The sequence below is a fragment of the Protopterus annectens genome, chromosome 4.part0, assembly GCF_019279795.1.
Source record: "Protopterus annectens isolate FY-2018-M chromosome 4.part0, PAN1.0, whole genome shotgun sequence".
NCBI classification, from domain to species: domain Eukaryota; kingdom Metazoa; phylum Chordata; order Ceratodontiformes; family Protopteridae; genus Protopterus; species Protopterus annectens.
In genome coordinates, this window is record NC_056733.1 from 919,506,354 (window position 1) to 919,529,035 (window position 22,682).

The following is a 22,682-nucleotide window of genomic DNA, read 5'->3' on the forward strand; positions in this document are numbered from 1 at the left end:
TCCGAAAAGCCCAAGGAGCCTTTCAGGACACCTGTGATGAACCCCCTCCAGGGGCAGAGGAGGGGGCTATAATGGATGATGCCGCCCTCGCGGCAGAGGGGGTCCACAAAACCAGGGTGACAGAGATCACTTCTTTCAGAAGCCCTACCAGTGCTCCTGAAAGGAGGTCCGACTGTCCTGCTCTGGAGGCAGTCTGGGATCGCTTATCTTTGTACCCAGACGCCTGACTCAAAATAACAAATGACAGCTGGGTGCAAAGTATCATTTCCAGACGATACTTCATTTGCTACACCCCCTCCATCGACAAGGAAAATCACGGACGTTCCACCCAGTTATAGGAAACAAGCAACAGTAGAGGTCCAGGCGTTGCTAAGAAAGAGTCATCCAACCAGTCTCAGCAGGCCAGACAGGATCCGGAACTTAAGATTCTTTATAGTCCCAAAAAAGAAAGGGGACTGGAGACCTATATTGGACCTCAGCAGACTAAACAAATCTGTGAAAAAAAGATGTCCTTCAAGGATGCATCTGCAGTCATAACAAATGGGTTGTCCTGTCGTCAGGCAGACCTTCGGTCGGCCGGATTCCAAAGTCTGGGTCTGGCCTCGGCTGGTGTCGCACTTCACCCGACGTCATCTCTGCTGGTTTTCGGGTATAAAGGCATCAGCCGACGCCATTTTCCTCAGTCTTTCTTGCCGCGTGGCGCCCGAAGCAGAAGCTGTTCGCAAGTGCCGGTCGGTCAGATCCAGAGATTACTACTACCGAATACTACTTCGAAGACTTCTAAAAAGCTAAGTACCCCGTTGGGGACTCTTTCTTGCCTCAGCCGATGTCAGAAAAAGTAAATAACTGTTTAACTTGTGGGAAATACCCCACTCTGTCACTCTGCAAACAGGTGGGCATTACAATAAACTCAGAAAAATCTCCTTGCCGCCATCGCAGCATATCGTCTTTATCTGAGCAGAACTGGACACCACCACGTTAACACTTCCAATAGAAAGTCTTACTACTCCGTCAGCAGGTCCACAATCTGATATTCAAAAACAAGGCTCCAGCATCAGAAGTACTAAAATTTAGGCATGATGGCAGCAGCAGTTCTGGCCATACCACTGGGTCATATGCGGATACTGCAGTGGCGGCTGTTCACTCAATGGTCTTACCAAGAGCTCCCTATGTCTCACATAATGATCACAAATTCCTGCAGAAAGGATCTTCAGTGGTGGTTGACCTCACTTCATGTTACGATAGGACGTCCATTTGTGTTACCCCCACCAGTGGCCACAGTGACCACAGATGCTTCCCTGACGGGGGGGGCATTTTCAGGGAAGGACGGGCCAAGACACATGGACTGATGGAGATGCATCTACATATCAATGTCCTAGAGATGAGTACTTTTGGCATTGCAGTACTTCCAGGAGTCTTCCAATGGGTACAGTTGCGATTCAGATGGACATGTCCGTGGTCTGGTACTTGAACAAACAAGGGGGAACCAGGTCATACCCCCTTTGTCACGAGGCCCTAAGAGTATGGCAGTGGGCTATTTCCACCCAGCACTTTCTGTTGGCAGTGCGCATCCTGGGGAAATCCAGCATGATAGCAGACAAGCTGAGCAGAGCAGTTTTGTTGCCCCATGAGTGGTCCCTCCAGATGGAAATTGCCGACATGATGTTCTGCAGGTGGGGCCAGCCTTGCTGCAACCTTTTTGCCAGTCACATGAGCACAAAATGCAGAAGCTACTTTGCCCTGATTCCTCCAGGAGAAGCCCCAAGGGACGCACTCGTTCACAATTGGCCCCGGGTCTCCTTTATGCATTCCCACCAATCCCATTGATACCCAAGGTACTACAGAAAGCAAAAGCCCTGGGAAAGACCATTATACTAATAGCTCCTCATTAGATTTGGTTTCCCTTCCTTCGACCTTTTGGAGGGACCCCTGGATTCTGGACCCAGTTCCAGACCTTCTGATGCACTCGGGGGAACTTCATCCCTCTCTTCAGTCCCTGAAGCTGACAGCTTGGGTACTCCAATTCCCGTCATAGCCAGGTTCCATAACCTTTCTAATGTGAAGCAGCAAAATCTAATATACTCCTAAATCCTCTACAAGGAAGCTATACCTTAGGAAATGGAAACAAATTTTCTATATGGGCCTCTAAAAACAATATTGATCCTTACCAAGCCCCCTTATTGCCTCTATTCTAGAATTCTTAATCATGATATTCAATAACGGAGCTGCAGCAGCAACAGTCTGTGTTCAACTTGCTGCCATTTCTAACTTTCATCAGGGATTTGAAGGATTGAATATTATGTCTCACAAATTATCCAAAGCTTTTCCCAAAGGGACCTTTCCTATTAGACCACCTGTGAAATCTCCCTTTTCTCCATGAAATCTAAATTTTATGCTTTACAACATAATTCTTCAGCCAATTGAACCAGCTTTCCTCATGTGACCTCAAATTTTTGTCATGGAAAACCATCTTTTTAGTGGCTATTATTTCTGCCCGCAGAATGTCAGAGCTTCAAGCCTTGTCCATCAAGACTCATTTGATCTTCCATTCTGACAGTCTCACTTCAAGCAAACCCTTCTTTCTTACCCAAAGTTTGCACTGAAACTAACCTCAACCAAATTATTGATTTGCCAGATGTCCTTCAAGGATGCATCTGCAGTCCTAACATATGGGTTGTCCTGCCTCAGGCAGCCCTTCAGTCGGCCGGATTCCAAAGTCTGGGTCTGGCCTTGGCTGATGTCGCACTTCACCCGACGTCACAGCTGCTGGGGTATAAAGGCATCAGCCGACGCCATTTTCCCCAGTCTTTCTTGCCGCGTGGTGCCCGAAGCAGAAGCTGGTCGCAAGTGCCGGTCGGTCAGATCCAGAGATTTCTACTACCGAAGACTTCTAAAAAGCTAAGTACCCCGTTGGGGACTCTTTCTTGCCTCAGCCGATGTCAGACAAAGTAAATTGTTTAACTTGTGGGAAACAAATACCTCATAAGGATTTCCACTCTTACTGCCTTCCTTGCTTAGGCCCAGACCACGACGTATCAGCTTGTCTAGCCTGTGCTTCCTTCAACCGACGGACGCTTAGATGTCGGTCGGAGTTTGCAGAGGAGTTTTTTGGTCCCGCTTTTGCATACAAAATGCCGTCGGAGACTCAGACTACACAATTAGCTAAAAAGCGCAAGGAAAAGGACTGACACTCGCGGTCCGCGGTTTCGGCTGAAACCATGGTTAGGCCAACCGCAAGTGTCTCGGTTTCGGCTGAAACAGAGTCCTCGGTTCTTCCTTCGGCCGAAAGCATGCCTCCGATAGCCGAGGCCTCTCAGAGCATGGCTCAATCTGCTACTGAATTTACTGCTACAGAAGCAGGCACCCAGGATTTGTCAGACACTATTCCTTTAGACATATCTACTCCTGCACATGGGGCTGCTAGACCCCCTGCTTCTATGTCTATCAAGGCTTTTTCCAAGGCTAAAGCAGCTAAATCTTCTAAGGCCTTACCTACTAAAACTCCCTCACATAGGCCTACCTCTAGTTCCCAAATACTCAGCCTGGCTGAGGATCTCATTTCTTTGATCAGGGGATCCCAACCTCACCCAGACAGGGCCTCTCAGCCCCCTCCAGATAAGAGGCCTAGGACTGAACCCCCGGAACCTGTCTCTGCAGACTATTCCTCGGATGACTCAGACATTTCAGACCATCAGGAAGGCCCATATTCTCCTTATGAGGATTCGGATGCAGAAGACTCCATTCCTTCTGCTTCTCCTCCTGAAGAATTTTCTTTTGGGGAAACCTTGCATGCTATGAGGGAACACTTCCAATGGCAGGGCCAGGATTTTTCAGATTCAAGGAAAAGGCTAAGGACTTTTTTACACTTACCACAGCATAGGCCTTTAGCCATTCCTCCAGTACTAATAGTTGTTGATGATGCATATAATGATGCCTGTACTGCCCCCGATTCTCTTCCTCCGGCCCCTGCCAAGCCTGACAGATATTACAGGGTCCCGGACACACACTACCATTTGTATAAGGCTCCTGTTGCAGACCCTGAAACCATTTCACAGGGCCCTAAAGGTGTGGCAGCTGCCTCTGCCAAAAACCCTCTTCCCTCTGAAAGGGAATCTAGAGCATTAGAGATGGGGTAAAAAGGTTTATACTTCTGCTACTCTTTCGGCCAGGGCCTTAAACTGTCAATTTCACATGATTCAGTACCAGGAATTTGTTAGACCAGCTAAATAAAAAAACTGTCCTCTCCTGAACCTATAGACCGCAAGTCCCTTCAGGATTTGGTACATAACTCTCAGCAGGTCAGTAATCATTTCTTAAAATGTGGCTATGATGCACTGGAGGCTTCCTTTAGATCAGCTATGACTGGAACAGTGATTCGAAGGCATGCCTGGTTAAAAGAACTATCCTTGCCAGACCATGTTAAGTCAAAACTCCTAGATGCTCCCATGGAGAAACAGTTTGTTTGGCTCCCCTGCACAGGAGGTTCTAAAGAAGGTGGAAGAAAAAGCAAAATCTGTCCAAACAGTCAAGGATTTCTTACAGGTCCAACCTCCGAGGTTTAGCAGAAATTGGCCTTCGAAGAATTGGTCCTTTCCAGACAACTCCAGAGCACAGAGAGGCAGAAATAGACACCCAAGAGGCAGAGGTCAATCTAGGGGTGCCTACAGGGGACGTCAGTGGCAACCTACCAACCAGAGAAGTACTGCCACAGATTCAACTACAACCACTTCCACAGGGCAGACACAATGACTTGGCTCTGGTTCCGCCTACCAGGGAACAACTGGAAGCACCCTTGGGTGGAAAGCTAGCCTTATTTTCCGACAACTGGCATTACATTACAGGAGACAAATGGACTTTACAAACAATAGACAAGGGCTACAGGTTTCACTTCCACACTCTACCAAAAAAGAGAGGAATGCCAAACCTACCACCAAGCCAAAAAACAGACGCTCTAAGACAAATCAACAACTTACTAAGGATGAGAGCTATAGGAAAGGTACCGCCTATGGAACAAGGCCAAGGATTTTACTCCAGGCTTTTCCTTGTACCAAGAAAAGAAAATCAATGGAGACCTATTCTCGACTTGTCCGCACTGAACACATACCTCATTGTTCCAAAATTCAAAATGCTGACCCTCCAGCAACTTCTTCCCATGCTGGGCAAGGAGTCTTGGCTGGTGACTCTAGATCTCAAGGAGGCATACCTGCACGTCCCTATTCGACCAGATTGCAGAAGACACCTCAGATTTCTTGCAGGATCAGAGCATTATCAATTCTCAGCATTGCCCTTTGGCTTATCTACTGCGCCCAGAGTATTCACGAAATGCCTGGCATCAGTAATTGCTCATTGCAGGCTTCAGGGAATTCAAATTTACCCATACCTGGACGACTGCCTAATACAAGCGGACAACAAGGCAAAATTAACAAAAGATTTGGAAAATGTCATACAACTGTTGCAAGCCTTGGGATACACAGTCAACATGCAAAAGTCAAGACTAGTACCATCCCAAAGGATAACATTCTTGGGTGCAGAACTGGATACATCAACTCAGATGGCTTTTCTCACAGAAGAAAAACAAAAACAACTACCAGTCTACTTCATGACATTAACAACACAAACTCAGCTTACTGCAAGGAAAGTCCTGCAAGCCCTGGGTTACATGGCATCCTGCATAATATTGATTCCATGCCAGGCTGCATATGAGAAAGTTGCAATGGTACCTAAGGAATGTATGGTCTCAACACAAGCACAGTCTAGAAGCCCAGATTCCAATAATTCCATGCCTGAAGCAAGAATTCCTGTGGTGGGCTCAGGCCTGTCAGTTGAACAGAGGATTGCCTTTCCACAAACCTCATCCAAGCCAGACCATCACCACGGACGCCTCAGCCCTAGGCTGGGGGGCACACATGGTGGACAAGTGTATACAAGGCCTATGGACCCAAGACCAGCTGAATCTACACATAAATCTAAAGGAGATGCTGGCAGTGAAACATGCGATCCAGGCATTCAGACCACTCCTTCAACAAGGTCATCTGCTGATAAGGACGGACAATACCACAGTCATGTGGTACATCAACAAACAGGGAGGTACACACTCATATCCTCTATGCCGGATGGCAATGGACCTGTGGAATGTGGCCCTGAATCTCAACATTCAACTTCAGGCCAGATTTGTACCAGGAAAAGAAAATTCACTAGCAGACACCTTAAGCAGAACTACCACGGATGCTCACGAATGGATGCTGCATCCAGATATCTTCAAAGCCATAACAAAGAAATGGGGACTACCAGAGATAGACCTGTTCGCCTCCCCACACAACCACCAATTGAAGAAATTCTGCACAAGAGCATACAACCCACTTGCTTGGAGGGTGGACTCCCTTTCCTTCAGCTGGAAAAACCTGACAGCATATGCATTTCCACCTCTTCCTTTGATGTACAATGTCCTACTGAAGATCAGAGAGGATCAGCCAAGGGTAATCCTGATAGCTCCAGACTGGCCGAGGCAACATTGGTACCTGCTACTGAGAAGCATGTCTCGGACACACGCATGGCCTCTACCTCTATGTCCCTTACTTCTAACACAGAACAACTACAAGATCCTACATCCAAACTTGAAAACACTGCAGCTAGCTGCTTGGAATATTGCATAAAACAAAGTAACCCAGATTTATCTCAGAGGGTTAAGGACATTATCCTGGAGGCACGCAGACCCTCCACAAGGAAAACTTATTCAGCCAAGTGGAAAAGATACCTCATTTGGAGTGCAGCAAATGGAAAAAATGTCTCATTGGCAAACATAGCACACATCCTGGAATACTTAGCAGAACTGTTCCACAATGGCCTGTCCTACTCCTCCATTAAGATTCATGCATCAGCAATTTCAGCAGAATACAACATGGATCCTCCTGTCTTCTCTCATCCTCTACTCAGGCAGTTCTTGAGAGGAATCAAAAATGTAAAACCTCCAAGGAAACCACCTTTACCTACATGGGATCTCAACTTTGTGCTGGAAAAGTTAACACTTCCCCCTTTTGAACCAGCAGCAACAGCAGAATTACAGTTCTTGTCTTGGAAAACTGCTTTCCTGCTAGCAATCACTTCAGCTAGAAGGGTATCTGAGTTACAGGCATTAATGGCAGTACAACCCTTCCTTATCTTCCATCAGGATAGAGTCTCTCTGAGAACTAACCCAACCTTTATGCCAAAAGTGGTCTCCAGAGTATCATTGAACCAAGCGATTCATTTACCTACATTCTTCCCCAACCCACAGAACAGGGGGGAAAGACTGCTACATACCTTGGATGTGCACAGACAATTACGCTACTATCTGGACAGAACTAAGACCAACAGAAAAACTGACCAGCTTCTGGTAGCATATGCAACAGGAATGTAAGGAAAATCAATTTCAAAACAGACAATCTCAAAATGGATAGGAAATTGCATTTGATTTTGTTACTCTTTTCATGGAAAGACAACTCCTGAAAATATCAGACCTCATTCCACAAGAGCTACAGCCACCACTACAGCTTTCCTACGAGGAGTGGCTACCAAAGACATTTTAGAAGCTGCTACTTGGAGCTCCGTGCATACATTTGCCAAGCATTATAATCTTCCCTTATACTCTAGGTCCCGAGCAGGTTTTGCAACTGCTGTTTTGCAAGGGATCTTAACTACACCATCTTTATCTTAGTGCCTCCTCCCCCAGTTTGGCTATGGTATTCTACCCATATGTTAGGACTGCAGATGCATCCTTGAAAGGACATAGTACAGTTTTGTACCTACCATAAATGTAGATGTCCGATAGGTATGCATCTGCAGTCAGGATTACCCACCCTCCTTCCCCTCTGTGGTATTCCTAGGGTATTTACCCCTCTTTTAGCTAGCTGGGGGAATCTATTATGGTGTATTTGTTTGTGTGTGTATATATATATATATATATATATATATATATATATATATATATTGTTTGCTCTGTACTGTTTGGAATTATTTGCATTTATCCAAATTTAGCCTTCCTAGAGGGCACCTGGCATCTGGGGCAAGAAACACTGAGGAAAATGGCGTCGGCTGATGCCTTTATACCCCAGCAGCTGTGACGTCGGGTGAAGTGCGACATCAGCCGAGGCCAGACCCAGACTTTGGAATCCGGCCGACCGAAGGGCTGCCTGAGGCAGGACAACCCATATGTTAGGACTGCAGATGCATACCTATCGGACATCTACATTTATGGTAGGTCCAAAACTGTACTTTTTCTTTCCCAACCTCGCCAACAAGCTAAAGTACATGCTGCGCAAACTTGATGTTCACAGACGGCTCAGATTTTATTTGGATAGAACAAAAGATTTCAGAAAATCAGATCAGCTCTTTGTCTCCTTTTCAGACTCCAGGAAAGGTATGCCAGTGGCTAAAACAACTGTCTAAATGGTTATCTGATTGTATCACCTTTGCTTATTCTGATGCCAAAATCCCCTTACAGCTTAAAATTAAAGCTCACTTAACCAGAGCAGTTTTCACATCATCTGATTTTTCTGCCAGACTTATTGATGACATTTGCGCAGCAGCCACTTGGTCCAAACCTCATGCCTTTATCACTCATTACAAAGTAGACAGGGTCTCCAGGGGCAGGGCCTCCTTTGGATTCACGGTCCCGAGAAATATACTCCCGTGAGCCACCTGAGGTAGATGGTACTTGGGGCGCTACCCATCAATAAGAATGATCGGTGAGATAGAACAACTTCACATAAAGAAGTTATGTACTTACCATAACGTTCCATGTGAGTTGTTCATCTCGTCTTCATTCTTAGGTCCCTCCCTCCTACCCACTCCTGGGCTTTCAGAAGACTGAGATGCTAGGTCCTTCCTGGTCACTCAACCCTTCTGTACTATCTCTCTTATGGCGTTAGTATGACATATGGTATTTTACACAGCAAACAAGATCGGAAGTAACTGTAGGTGCATCATGGGATAGGGACTTGGCCTCGAGCTATTTGGAAACCTCTAGCTTTGTAGTAGGCCGACTCTGAGCCGAGGGATCGGCTCTGAACCCATCAGTAAGAATGAAGGCGAGATGAGCAATTCGCATGGAACGTAATGGTAAGTACATAACTTTTTAACTAATATAGCCCCCACAGATCCTGGTGAAACACAGATTTAGGAGCATGCATATGTAGTGCAATACAGTCCTATATCATTTGAAGTGAAAAACATATAAAAAAAAACTGGAGTATATTTAAGGTAAATAAAGTGTTAACTGCAGTGGGAGATGAACCAGTTTATCAGCAAGGTGGGCGTGAATATTAATCATATGGATAACAAGTTGAATTTTCCGATAGAAGGTGGTTGTGGTACAACACCTTGTGGGAGGTGCTCCCAATGTACTAAGATTTTCAAAGCACCTCAAACCCACCTAACTAATAAGATGGAATCTAAGGTTATATTCAAGAAAATAAATTTTTACCACCAGAGTGGTGTACCTTGCTCTGTGTGATACGTGCAACGGATTCTATGTTGGGGAAAATGGAGAGGGCATTGAAAAGCAGAATCTCATCATCATCTTTCGGCTGTTCCCGTTAGGGGTCGCCACAGCGGATCATCTGATGTTCATCGTGCATACAGCTGAAGTCATAACAGATGGGTTCTCCTGCCGTCAGGCGGGTCCTCGGTCGGCCGAATTCCAAAGTCTAGGTCCGGCGTCTGTTGTCGTCGCTTCTTCCCTGACGTCAGTGTAACAGGGGTATAAAGGAACCAGCCAACGCCATTTTCTTCAGTCTTTCTTGCCGCGCGGTGCCCGAAGCAGAAGCAGTTCGCAAGTGCCAGTTGGCCAGCTCCTGAAATTACGAAATTTGGAAACCGAAGTCTTCTTAAAAGCTAAGTACCCCGTTGGGGAAACTTTTCTTGCCTCAGACCGATGTCAGACAAAGTTAATAATTGTATTTCTTGTGGGAAGCAAATACCGCATAAGGATTTCCATTCCCTCTGTATACCTTGTTTAGGCCCAGACCACGACGTCTCGGTCTGTCGGTTTTGTGCTACATTCAACAAACTCACTATTAAGCGTCGGGCGGAGTTCGCCCAGCATTATTTTGGGAAAGCATTTAACAATACTATGTCGTCGATACTCCGACTCCGGTTTTGTCTAAAAAACGCAAAGACAAGGACCGGCACACGAGGTCCGCGGCCTCTACAGACACCACGCCAAAGTCGATTACATGTGGTCCGGTTCTCAGTGAGGCGCCTACGCAGCCCCTGACTACCGACGACACTTCATTTTCATTGGCGGTGTCTCCTGTGCCCGAGGTCGCAGGCTCCTCGGCCCACACCCCGACTACAGATACCGAAGCCACTCTTGGCGTTGAAACTCAGAATGTGCACAGGTCCACCTCCACTCAAGGTGTCTTCAGACCTTCCTCTTCTTTCTCCATCAAGGCTTTCACAAAGTCTAAAGCAACCATGCACCCTAAGAGACCAGCTACACAGGGCCCATCTACAGGCCCCATGCCTAAGAAACAGATGCTTAAAATGGCTGAGGATTTAATTACTCTAATCAGAGGTTCTCAGCCCCCACCGGACAAAAGGCCCGGAGTGGAGGAAGATTCCCCCTCCTCTGATCAGGGCTCCATTATTTCAGAGCACTCTGATGATGAGGAACATTCTTACTCCCCTTTTGAATACTCTGATGCGGAGGAGTCCATCCCTTCTGTGTGTCCCCCCCCCCCCCCCCCGAGGGATTACTCATTTGGGGAAACTTTGCATACCTTAAGGGAACACTTCCACTGGGAAGGCCAGGATTATTCAGATTCCAAGAAAAGGCTCAGGGAATTTCTCTTGTTACCTCAGCATAGGCCTCTGGCTATACCTCCTGTCTTGGACATCCTAGATGATGTTTACTCGGAGGCCTGCCTTAACCCGGACTCTCTACCTCCAGCTCCAGTTAAGCCTGACGGGTACTACAGGGTTCCTGACTCACACCAATTTCTTTACAAAAGCCATGCTGCTGACCCAGAAACCATCTCACACTTCCCCAAGGGAGTTAAGACCCCCATTGCCAAAAATCCATTGCCTTCCGAGAGAGATTCCAGATCCTTAGAAAGGTGGGGAAAAAAGGTATTTACCTCTGCTACCTTATCCATGAGGGCCTTAAACTGTCAGTTTCATATGCTAAAATACCAACAGTTTTTGTTATCACAATTGAAGAGTAAAATGTCACAACCTGAACAACCAGACAGTTGCAGGATTTGATGCATAGTGCAGAACAAGTGGGTAAGCATACCTTACAATGTGGTTTTGATGCTCTAGTGGCCTCATGTAGAGCTGCTGTTACAGGATCAGTCATACGTAGGCATGCCTGGCTCAAGGAACAAGCCTTGCCTGATCATGTCAAAGCTAAATTACTAGACGCCCCTCTTCAAAAGGATGTACTATTTGGTGCTAATGCTGAGGAGGTATTAAGGAAAATGGAGGAAAAGGCTAAATCAATGCAAACTGTGAAAGAATTTCTACAGGTTCAACCCCCACGTTTTAGTAGAAATTGGCCTTCCAAAAACTGGTCCTTTCCTGCCACAGACAGACCCCAAAGAGGCAGATACAGGCGCCCGAGGGCCAGAGGACAATCCCAAGGATCGTATAGAGGCAGACAATGGCTAGCTCCTACACAAAGAGGTGGTGAGGACAACTCGCAATCTTTCAGAAATCAAACCCAATGACTTTCCCCTTTGCATGCCAACCAGGTTTCAAATGGCAGCCCCCTTAGGAGGAAAACTGGCATTATTCTCAAAAAAATTGGCATGTTGTCACACAGGACAAATGGATCCTGGACATTATAAACAGAGGCTACAAATTCCATTTTCACACCCTTCCAAAAATGAGAGGCATGCCAAACCTGCCACACAATCAAAGGGCAGAGGCACAAAAGCAAATTACAGATCTCATAAACATGAAAGCTATTTAAGAGGTGCCTACACATGAACAAGGTCAAGGTTTTTATTCCAGGCTATTTCTGGTGCCAAGGAAGGGAAAAGATTGGAGACCTATTTTGGATCTATCCATCCTAAACACATTTCTACTCGTACCAAAATTCAAGATGCTCACTCCACAGCAACTTCTTCCCATGCTGGACAAGGAGTCTTGGCTGGTAACATTGGACCTCAAGGAGGCATACCTGCATGTCCCAATCAGACAAAATTGCAGAAGGTACCTCAGATTTCTTGCAGGTTCAACCCATTATCAATTCTCTGCATTGCCCTTTGGCTTATCTACTGCACCCAGAGTATTCACAAAATGCCTGGCATCAGTAATTGCCTACTGCAGACTTCAAGGGATACAAATATACCCCTATTTGGATGACTGCCTGATCCAAGCAGACAGCAAGCACATTCTTCTGAAACATCCGACATGTAATAATGTTATTGAAATCTCTGGGATACACAGTCAACAAAAAGAAATCAAGGCTAATACCCTCTCGGAAGATAATTTTCCTGGGTGCCAATTTGGACACAAACACCCAGATGGCCTACCTCACGCCAGAGAAGCAGGGGCAACTAATACAATACTTCAGAACACTAGCAAATTGCACCAGGCTGACTGCAAGGAAAATCCTGCAGGCTCTGGGATTCATGGCATCTTGCATCTTACTAATCCCATGTGCAAAGCTGCATATGAGGAAACTACAATGGTACCTGATACCTGAAAAACATATGGTCTCAGCACAGCCACAGTTTGGAAACAATAATACCACTAATTCCATGTCTGCAAAAGGAATTTCTATGGTGGGCTCAAGCATGTCAAACACAGGTCTTTCCATTCAGCAAGCCTCAAGCAAATCAAGTTATCACAACAGACGCGTGCCTGGGGGGCGTACATGACAGATCAGTGCATTCAGGGCAAATGGTCCCAAAAAGAAAAGCACCTTCACATCAATCAAAAAGAAATGCTAGCAGTAATAAATGCTATTATAGCTTTCAAGGACCATCTACAACCAGGTCAATTATTGATAAGAACGGACAACACCACAGTTATGTGGTACATAAACAAACTGGGAGGAACACATTCTTACCCCCTATGCAGACTGGCCATGTCACTTTGGAACATGGCCATGGACTTACAAATGGAACTACAAGCACAGTACTTGCCAGGCAAGGAAAACACGCTGGCAGACAACCTAAGCTGGAATATGACAGATCCACACGAATGGAAATTGCATCCAAAAGTTTTTACAGAAATAATCCAAGAATGGGGAAGGCCAGACATGGATCTCTTTGCCATCTCTTTGCCTCCCACAAGAATCATCAATTGACAAAATTCTGCTCAAGGATCTTCCATCCAAAGGCCTGGAGAGTGGACGCTCTTTCTTTCAGTTGGACATCAATGACAGTTTATGCCTTCCCTCCTCTTCCTCTGCTGTCCAAAGTTCTATTAAAGACCAAAGCAGACAGACCAAAGATGATTCTCATTGCTCCGGACTGGCCACGGCAACACTGGTACCCACTCCTGAGGAGCCTGACGCATTCACCACCATGGACCCTGCCTCTAATGCCTCCTCTTCTGACTCAGCACAGTTTCAAAACTCTTCACAGCCAGCTAAAAACACTCAATCTAGCCGCATGGAAGATTCCTTAGCATCTCAACAGGCCCTACTCTCCAAGGAGGTGCAGGATGTCATTTTGGAGGCCAGAAGGCCATCAACTAGAAAAGCTTACTCCGCAAAATGGAAACGTTTTTGTGTCTGGAATGAGAAAAAGGGCCAGGATCCTGGAAAACTGAATTTACCTCAAATACTACAATATTTGGCTGAACTGCTAAGCAGTGGACTTTCTTTCTTTCTCCATCAAAGTACATGCCTCAGCCATTTCTGCAGAATACAACACTAATCCACAGTTATTCTCTCACCCTCTCTTAAGACAGTTACTCAGAGGGGCTAAGAATTTAAGGCCGCCAAGGAAACAACCAATACCTGCTTGGGATCTTAATTTCATTCTGGAAAAATTTACCTGGCCTCCCTTTGAGCCAGCTGCCTCATCAGATTTGCAATATTTGTCCTGGAAAACAGCTTTCCTTCTGGCTATCACCTCTGCTCGTAGAGTTTCAGAACTACAGGCTCTCATGGCTGTCCAGCCTTTTATCATCTTCCATCAGGACAGTTTCCTTATGAACCAACCCCTCCTTTATGCCTAAAGTGGTATCCAGGGTAGCTTTAAATCAGGCCATACATTTACCTACTTTTTATCCTAATCCTCAAAACAAAGGGGAGATATTACTACATTCCTTGGACATCCACAGACAGCTGCGTTATTATTTGGACAGGACAAAGCCTTTCAGAATATCAGAACAGCTCTTTGTGGCCTATGCAGTAGGAGCTCAAGGGAAGCCAATTTCCAAACAGACAATCTCAAAATGGATAGCCCACTGCATACGCTTTTGCTATTCCTTTCATGGCAAAACTGTTCCTACAGGCATTAGAACTCATTCCACCAGGGCCACAGCCACCTCTGCGGCCTTCCTCAGAGGAGTTCCTACCAAGGATATTTTGGAAGCAGCCACTTGGAGTTCTGTGCATACCTTCTCCAAGCACTACAACCTACCATTATACTCCAAATCTAGAGCAGGCTTTGCCACTGCAGTCTTGCAGGGCATTTTGGCTCCTCCTAGTTCCAGCTAGTGCCTACCAACCCTTTCTTAGCTTTGGGATTCTACCCATCTGTTATGACTGCAGCTGTATGCACGATGAACATAGTACAGTTTTGTACCTACCATAAATGTAGATGTTCGAGTACTAATACAGCTGCAGTCCAGGTTTCCCTCCCTCCTTCCCTTCTTGGGACAGGCCTATAGGCTAACACATCCTCATACAACCTTATTGGGGTTTTCATTTATGATGGATTTGCTTGCAACTACTGTATTTTGATTATATAGTGGTGCATTATCACACAAATTTATTATTGCCTTCCTTCTGGGGGCACCTGACATCTGGGGCAAGAAAAACTGAAGAAAATGGTTTCGGCTGGTTCCTTTATACCCCTGTCGCACTGATGTCAGGGAAGAAGCGACGACAACCGACGCCGGACCTAGACTTTGGAATTCGGCCGACCGAGGACCCGCCTGACAGCAGGAGAACCCATCTGTTATGACTGCAGCTGTATTAGCACTCGAACATCTACATTTTTGGTAGGTACAAAACTGTACTTTTCCATTTCTTCGTGTCCTCTGCATCATGCTCTTTCATACCAACCATCTGCATGTCCTCTCTCACCACATCCATAAACCTCATCTTAGGCCTTCCTCTCTTCCTCTTACCTGGCAGCTCCATCCTTAGCATCCTTTTCCCAGTATACCCAGCATCCCTCCTCAGCACATGTCCAAACCAACGCAATCTCGCCTCTCTGGCTTTGTCTCCAAACTGTCCAACCTGAGCTGACCCTCTAATATACTGATTCCTAATCCTGTCCATCCTAGTCGCACCAAGTGCAAATCTTAACATCTTTAACTCTGCCACATCCAGCTCTGACTCGTGCCTTTTTGTCAGTGCTACCGTCTCCAACCCATATAACATAGCTGGTCTCACTACCCTCTTGTAGACCTTCCCTTTCACTCTTACTGGTACCCGTCTGTCACAAGTCATTCCTGACGCTCTTCACCACCTATTCCACCCTGCCTGTACTCTCTTCTTCACCTCTCTTCCACACTCACCATTACTCTGAACTGTTGATCCCAAGTATTTAAGCTCATTCACCTTTACCAACTCTACTCTCTGCATCCTCACCATTCCTCTACCCTCCCACTCATTTACACACACATATTCTGTTTTATCCCTGCTGACCTTCATTCCTCTCCTCTCTAAAGCATATCTCCACCTCTCCACGGTCTCCTCAACCTGGTCCCTACTCTCACTACATATCACAATGTCATCTGCACACATCATAGTCCATGGGGCCTCCTGTCTAATCTCATCTGTCAACCTGTCCATCACCACTGCAAATAAAGGGCCCAGAGCTGATCTTTGATGTAATCCCACCTCCACCTTAAACATATCTGTCACTCCCACCGCAGTCCTCACCAATGTCACATTACCCTTGTACATATCCTGTACAACTGTTACATACATCTCTGCCACTCCCGACTTCCTCATACAATACCACAACTCCTCTCTAGGCACCCTGTCATATGCTTTCTCCAAGTCCACAAAGACACAATGCAACTCTTTCTGACCTTCTCTATATTTCTCCAACAACATTCTCAGAGCAAATATTGCATCTGTAGTGCTCTTTCCTGGCATGAAACCATACTGCTGATCACTAATCACCTCCCTTCTTAACCTAGCTTCCACTACTCTTTCCCATAACTTCAAGCTGTGACTGATCAATTTTATCCCTCTGTAGTTACTGCAGCTCTGCACATCACCCATATTCTTAAAGATAGGTACCAAAACACTTTTTCTCCACTCCTCAGGCATCCTCTGACTTTCCAGAATTTCATTAAACAATCTGATTAAAAATTCCACTGCAATTTCTCCTAAGCACCTCCATGCTTCCACTGGTATGTCATCTGGACCTTCCGCCTTTCCATTCTTCATTCTTTTCCTAGCTGTCCTTACTTCCTCCTTGCTAATCTGCTTCACTATCCGCACATCATCCAACCTCTCTCTCTCATTCTCTTCATTCATCAGCCCTTCAAAGTACTCTTTCCATCTACTCAGCACACTCTCCTCACTTGTGAGTACATTTCCCTCGCTGTCCTTTATCACCCTTACCTGCTGCACATCTTTCCCAGCTGCAGTTGAAAAGCAGAGTCTATGAGCACATATAGGATGTTAAAAACAAGTGCATTATATAGGCATTCCCTCACCTGTTCTAATTTTAAAGGTTTTAAATGTATTTTGGATACTGTGGACAAAGATTTGAGGGGGGGGGGGGTTGACTGGAAGAAGTAAGTAAAAAAGAGATGGTTTGGTAACTCAGACTAGCAGCTAATTTTCCACCAGGTATAAATGCTTCCTTGACAATACTACCCAGTCCTGAAAGAAAAATCTATGAAACTTTTAAGTACTTTAACATTTTTACATGCATTACCATGCCTGCATTTTTAAACGTATGCTGAAGGTGTTTAGTATATGTTTTTTATTTGTAAAAAGCTAAGCTGGCTTGAATATTAACATCCTGTGTATTTAATATTGTTCGTGACCATTTTACATGTGACTTTTTTGACAATACCATTGGCTCAAATTTATTTATTATGTAACATGTACTGGTATAAAAATTGTTCTTGAACCAGTGTGCTTTATTCTGAAAGTCTTCTATGCGAAAGACGAAAGTGCTTAATCTTGGTGTATTTACTGCAATAAAACTGAATTCGTATACAGGCTTATTTGGTGCGTTTTCCATTTGGTTCCTACAATTCTATTTCTGTTGCCTTCACCCTTTCTTCTAGCTTTTGTTGTTTCATGAATGTGGGTGAGTTTTCTTACCAGTTCAAGCTATACCCTTCCTAGCCGACCATTTACCTCTCTGTAGTCTTCAAGCATCTGGTTTGGATATAGTCAGAATCCATGCCAGTATGTCTGTCTTTATATCCCTGTGCATATAAGCTGAGGTTATGCGCTTGGACGTACAACCTAGCAGCCTAGAGAAGGTAAAGCTTTGTTATCCTGGCTTGGGGATCTGTTGTAACAACCCATATGTCAGGAAAACTGCAACAGTGATGTGTACGAATCTATTTTTATGGCAAGTTCTTGTACAGTACAACTGTACTTTTCTGTTGTTCCCTACCTTCAGTGATCACTGACAAGTCCCATTTCAGATCAGCAATCTGTCTTTAAAATCTCCACCCAAACTGATCTCCTTCAGGCACCAATCCACACAAAACATCACACATTAAAAAGCTATCTGACAGCATTTAACTGGTCTGCCATACTAAACTACTATCCTAACCCAAATACTTTCAAAACTCCCGGACAAATTCTTTCCTGTGGTAAAACATTTTTAAAGAACACACTATGGGTCACCACTGACTTCCATACTGCCTTCACCAAATCTCAGAAATGTAAAAAATGTCAGTCCAACATTAGTCTTAGGAGTAACCAGAATGTGACAGCTATAAACCTTGGCTCCAATGCTAAACATACAAAGTGGAGAACACTTGCCTGGTAGTCAGTCCTGTTTTGGTGTGGGGTTTCTCAGTGGGGGGAGGGGGGGCCTTTTGTGGTAGTTGGTGCCTCCTTTTCATTGATCTTGGCTATAGTCGTTCCTGTTGGGTCTGTGATGCTGTGGTCTGGACAACTGCTTTTGTCCTTTGTCTTTGAATTATATCTCAGTTATATTTGTAGAAACCAAGACCAGTACTCGGTATTCTTAATAAATGGAATATCCTTTATTAGGCACATGAGTGCTGCTTGGTTGACTGAAACGTGGCTAAACAAGCCATACTGAGGCACAGAGCTAACAGTCTCAAAATCAAGCAAGTTTCTCAAATGAACTTAAACACTCCTGGAATGAGGTCAGTCCACTCGCTGGATGAAAATCTTGTAACAGCACATCCTCTCTAAACCTAATCCAGCCTAATCAAGGACTACGTATCTGCTCTTAATTTGAGTCACCCCCTGCAGTCTTTGCTCGCTACAAAATGTAATGCCAAATTTCTGGAAAACAGCACTTGCTACCCCCACCTAGACTTGTCCCATTTGAAAAAAAAGTCCTCATACACAGCTCTCAAGCTGCTTTCACCAATACCATCTCATTACTCTAAAACAGCATGGTTTCTGGACAGGTTGTTGTACAGTGACGGCACTTTGGTGGCTAACTACATTTTTCTCAACATAGATAAAAGTAACTTGACAGGAGCAGTATTTGTTGACCTCACAAAGCCTTTGACGTTATCAGCCACCATCTCCTCTGTCAGTTCAGAACATTGGCATTTGTACCGCATGCATCACCTAGTTTCAAGACTGCTTGCTGAACAGAGCCTTTGGTTAAAACAGGCTGATCCTTCTCTCAGCCCACACTTTTCAGAGTACCTCGAGGTTCCAGTCTAGCTCCTTTTGTTGTTTTCATTAATAAACTGCCTTGTGACTTTCCTGTTCTGCGCTTCATCCTCTACGCTGGTAACCTGGTACTCTAGGTCCAGCAGCAACCAGTGTACAATTGAAACACAACTACAGAAAGGCCTTAATTACTGGTTCATCAACTGCAAACTAACACTTAATCCAACAAAATAAAATGCATGCTATTTGGCACCACCCAAAAACTTAACCCCCAAAGTCGCTCAATATTACCCCCTTTGTTGGCACATCAATAGAAACCAACCCCTTCAAATGCCTATGTTTTGTAGGCTAATCACTGACATTCAGTGTCCATATAGGAAAATCAAGGACAACTTAGTTCACTCCTCTTCTGGGCCAGGAATATCTCACCCTACCTATCTAAACTAGCGAGAACAGCTGTAATAGAGTCCCCCTGGTGCATCTTGAATATGGACTACCCACAATAACCACAGCCTCCAAGGAAAACTCCAAACTGCAGACTGTTGAAAACAATCTGTTGCTTCACCCTCTGAGTACCAGTGCCTCACCTTAAAAAAAAAAAAAAAAAAAAAAAAACATATGGATCCCAGAGTAGCACAGAGTACATCTGCTACTGGGATTCCTCATCTTCAGACTTTTCCATCCTAACTCGTTCCCACCACTAGCTGCAGACTTCTATATACGGCACGGGTACACACTACAACATTGCTGCCGGGCAACCACACACACACACACTGCACAACCTCAGACACTGCTGCCAGACAACCCCCCCACACACTTCAGCCCCCACATACCAGGCTGCACTACACCCTGCAGTCTTTCTCCATCTTTGCTCCTAAACTATGGGACTCCATCCCGAACCACTAATGGAACTGCAATCCTTTCTCCACCTTCAGAGCTGGACTTAAATTCTGCTGCACCAAATTAAACTGGACTTTTCCACACAACAGGCCACACCACACAAAGGTGCCTCAACCTCTAGCATTGCTGTTTTCAACTAACACCCAAGCACCTCCCCATCCTGACTGTCATTAGCATGCATTTCCAGCATGCCGCAAACCTGAAATATAATCATGAATTGTAAAATGTACATTTCTCTCATTGCTGCTGTGTAATTGTATATGATTTTGGTTGCTTTGTTTTTCCCATGGTCGAGTGACGTTAGACATACAGGTAGGTGCGTGTGTGAATGGGCATGCCTTCTTTGAAGGTTGGGCGTCGGGCTGGCAACTCGGCACCATAAAAATTCACTGCCAATCAGCGGACGGGAGTTCCACTGTGGCGACCCCTAACCAGGAAAAGCTGAAAGACTTTTTTTTAGAGAGGCAAGTAAGCTGTACATGTCTTTGTGAAATGTCACTCTGTGGCAGTACCTGCAAATGATCAGTGTACCACCCCAGTATTCAAATGTAAATTTTTATTTATGTATATATGATCTTAAGTACGTAAGGACTTTCACAAGAGTTTCTGTATGTTCAGTGGTTTATAAATGCTTATGCACCTTTTGCAAGAGTTATAGCTAATCATGAGCAAATTATGTGTATTTGGTTACTTTGTTAGCAAAGTGGTGGGACAAAAAGAGAGAAATTCAGCCCAAGTAGTTGATTTCAAGTGCTTAATAGAGGGTATCAGAATGTAATACTATATATATATTGCCAGAAGAAAGAGTTGTAAGCACTTTTCTAAATGTTTAATTCAGACTCCTAATGGAGCTGGTTTGTCGGCTCTAGTTGTCATGTCAGTGTGCTTATTAAATAGCTCAAGATGTGATCCAAACTCTGTCTCTGCATTGTAAAATTAAGCACGTCAGCACAGGAAATGACATAAGGTGTGGTTTAACATTCAGTTTCTGCACTGCAAACTGAATTCTCTGGAATCTGTGCATCACATAACATGCTAATCATTGTAGCTGTCTTATTAGCATTTAAAACTTTTACTCCATATTAAGCACCAATGACCTGTGACTTTAGTGAAATTTGATGGATCATTTTTATTTAAAAAAATCATATACAACCCATGTAACTGTTTAAATTGAAACTAAATGATGCAACTGATGTCAAAGATATCTAAACAGTGGAACTTTTATCCTGAATCCCTGCTGAAAAAAGGGCACTGCCCAGTCGGATTTTCCCAGTAAACAAATGCCAGTAAATAGAAATAAGTAAAATGTGAGAACTAATCCTAGCAAGTGTCAGTCTTGTTAGTTTGTTTTACTGTATTAGTCTAATACCAGGATAGCTGGTGATGAATGTCTCTTGAACCAAATACCCCTTATTCGAAATTCCACTGTTGTAATTGTGAATGTTCCATTGGAGTCTGGGTCATGGCTAAAAAGGGGCTGTGGGCCAGCCAGTTGTCCTGTGTAGCAGATTAAGTACTCTTCACGTGCACCATTTTACACTGTTAAAGTAGCTTTGTGTGTTCCTTATTTTTTCAGAATTTCCTTTGGCTGTTGTGGCCGTTTCACCGCCGCTGAGCTGCTCTCATTTTCCCTTTCTGTTATGCTTGTTCTCATCTGGGTCTTGACTGGACACTGGCTTCTTATGGATGGTGAGTATGTTGTATGTCTTGCGTTAAGATTGAGTAGATGGGTTCTTAACTGCCACTAGGATTAAGATTGAGTAGTTGGGTTCATAACTGCCAATCTGCAGACATTGAAAATGGCAACATCCAACTAAAAATCTGGACAATCTGAGCATAAATGTTGAAAACCAAATAGCACAACCCTTCCTGCTGTCAGTAGGAACATGAGATATTACTCAAACATGTTTAGTGACAAAAATGACAGAAAATATAAGCACATTATCAGAGACAGTGTAAAATCTGTAGATTTTAACGAACTTTATTGTAAAATTCTACTACCCAAAGCTATATTTTTGCTTCAGAAAAAATTGAGATGCAAGCTGTTTCTCTTCCTTTAAATTATTGTTGCCATTAGTATTTTGGCCAGTGTAGTTTTTCTCTGTGTATTAGACAGCTTCAGAAGTCTTATGATTAGAGGATTTAGAGAAGTGTTTTAAGGGTAAATCAAGCCTGAAAAATAGGATCCTGCCTTCAAAAGGAGTGTTCCTCCAAAATAGGGATAGTCGAGAGGTCTAGATTGGTGTAAGTCTGTGTTCAGGAACAATTTTGTTTTTCACGTAACCTGATGTGATTGTTTTTTTGTTTTGCCTCCAGTGCTGCTGCCTGTAGTGAATTGTCCCCTGTAGCTTGCATAAGAGACTTGAAAATTTGTAAGACCCTGCTGCTCCCACAACTTATAATGGGAATATTTTGATGTCCTGCAGTACCACCACTCCCCATTTCAATCAAGCAAGAGTGCTCATTTTTCTGTTGTGATGTTTTGATCATTTTTAGTGGCAGTCTCCTGAATAGAATTTTAAGCTTTGAATGTCATTCTTAAAAGAAATTCATTCAGCTGCTTTTGGTAAAAAAAAAAAAAAAAAAAAAAATTAAAAAAATTGTAGATTTGGTTTGTAGGACTGACAGATGAAATGTCATTTCAAGACCAGTTTCAGCCTCTACATTTTGTTAGCTGTGTAGCTGGATTGGTTTACTTCATCTTTGACTTAATTTTGCTTCATATTTTTTCTTTGCTGTAGGTGTTCTAACAGCCTTGCATGAGCTTACTTTGTAGTATATGTTGAGGCAAAAACTAAGTGACACACACTGT

General features: G+C 44.3%; 1 protein-coding gene across 1 annotated transcript in view; it reads left to right on the forward strand.

The window, feature by feature from the left end:
• The window catches only part of SPPL3 (signal peptide peptidase like 3), a 1,529,337-nt gene that overhangs the window by 919,432 nt on the left and 587,223 nt on the right, over positions 1–22,682 (forward strand). Inside the window, exon 6 of the mRNA XM_044069819.1 lies at positions 21,447–21,610. Within this exon, the coding sequence (XP_043925754.1) occupies positions 21,447–21,610 (164 nt within the window). The remainder of the gene's footprint in view (positions 1–21,446; positions 21,611–22,682) is intronic.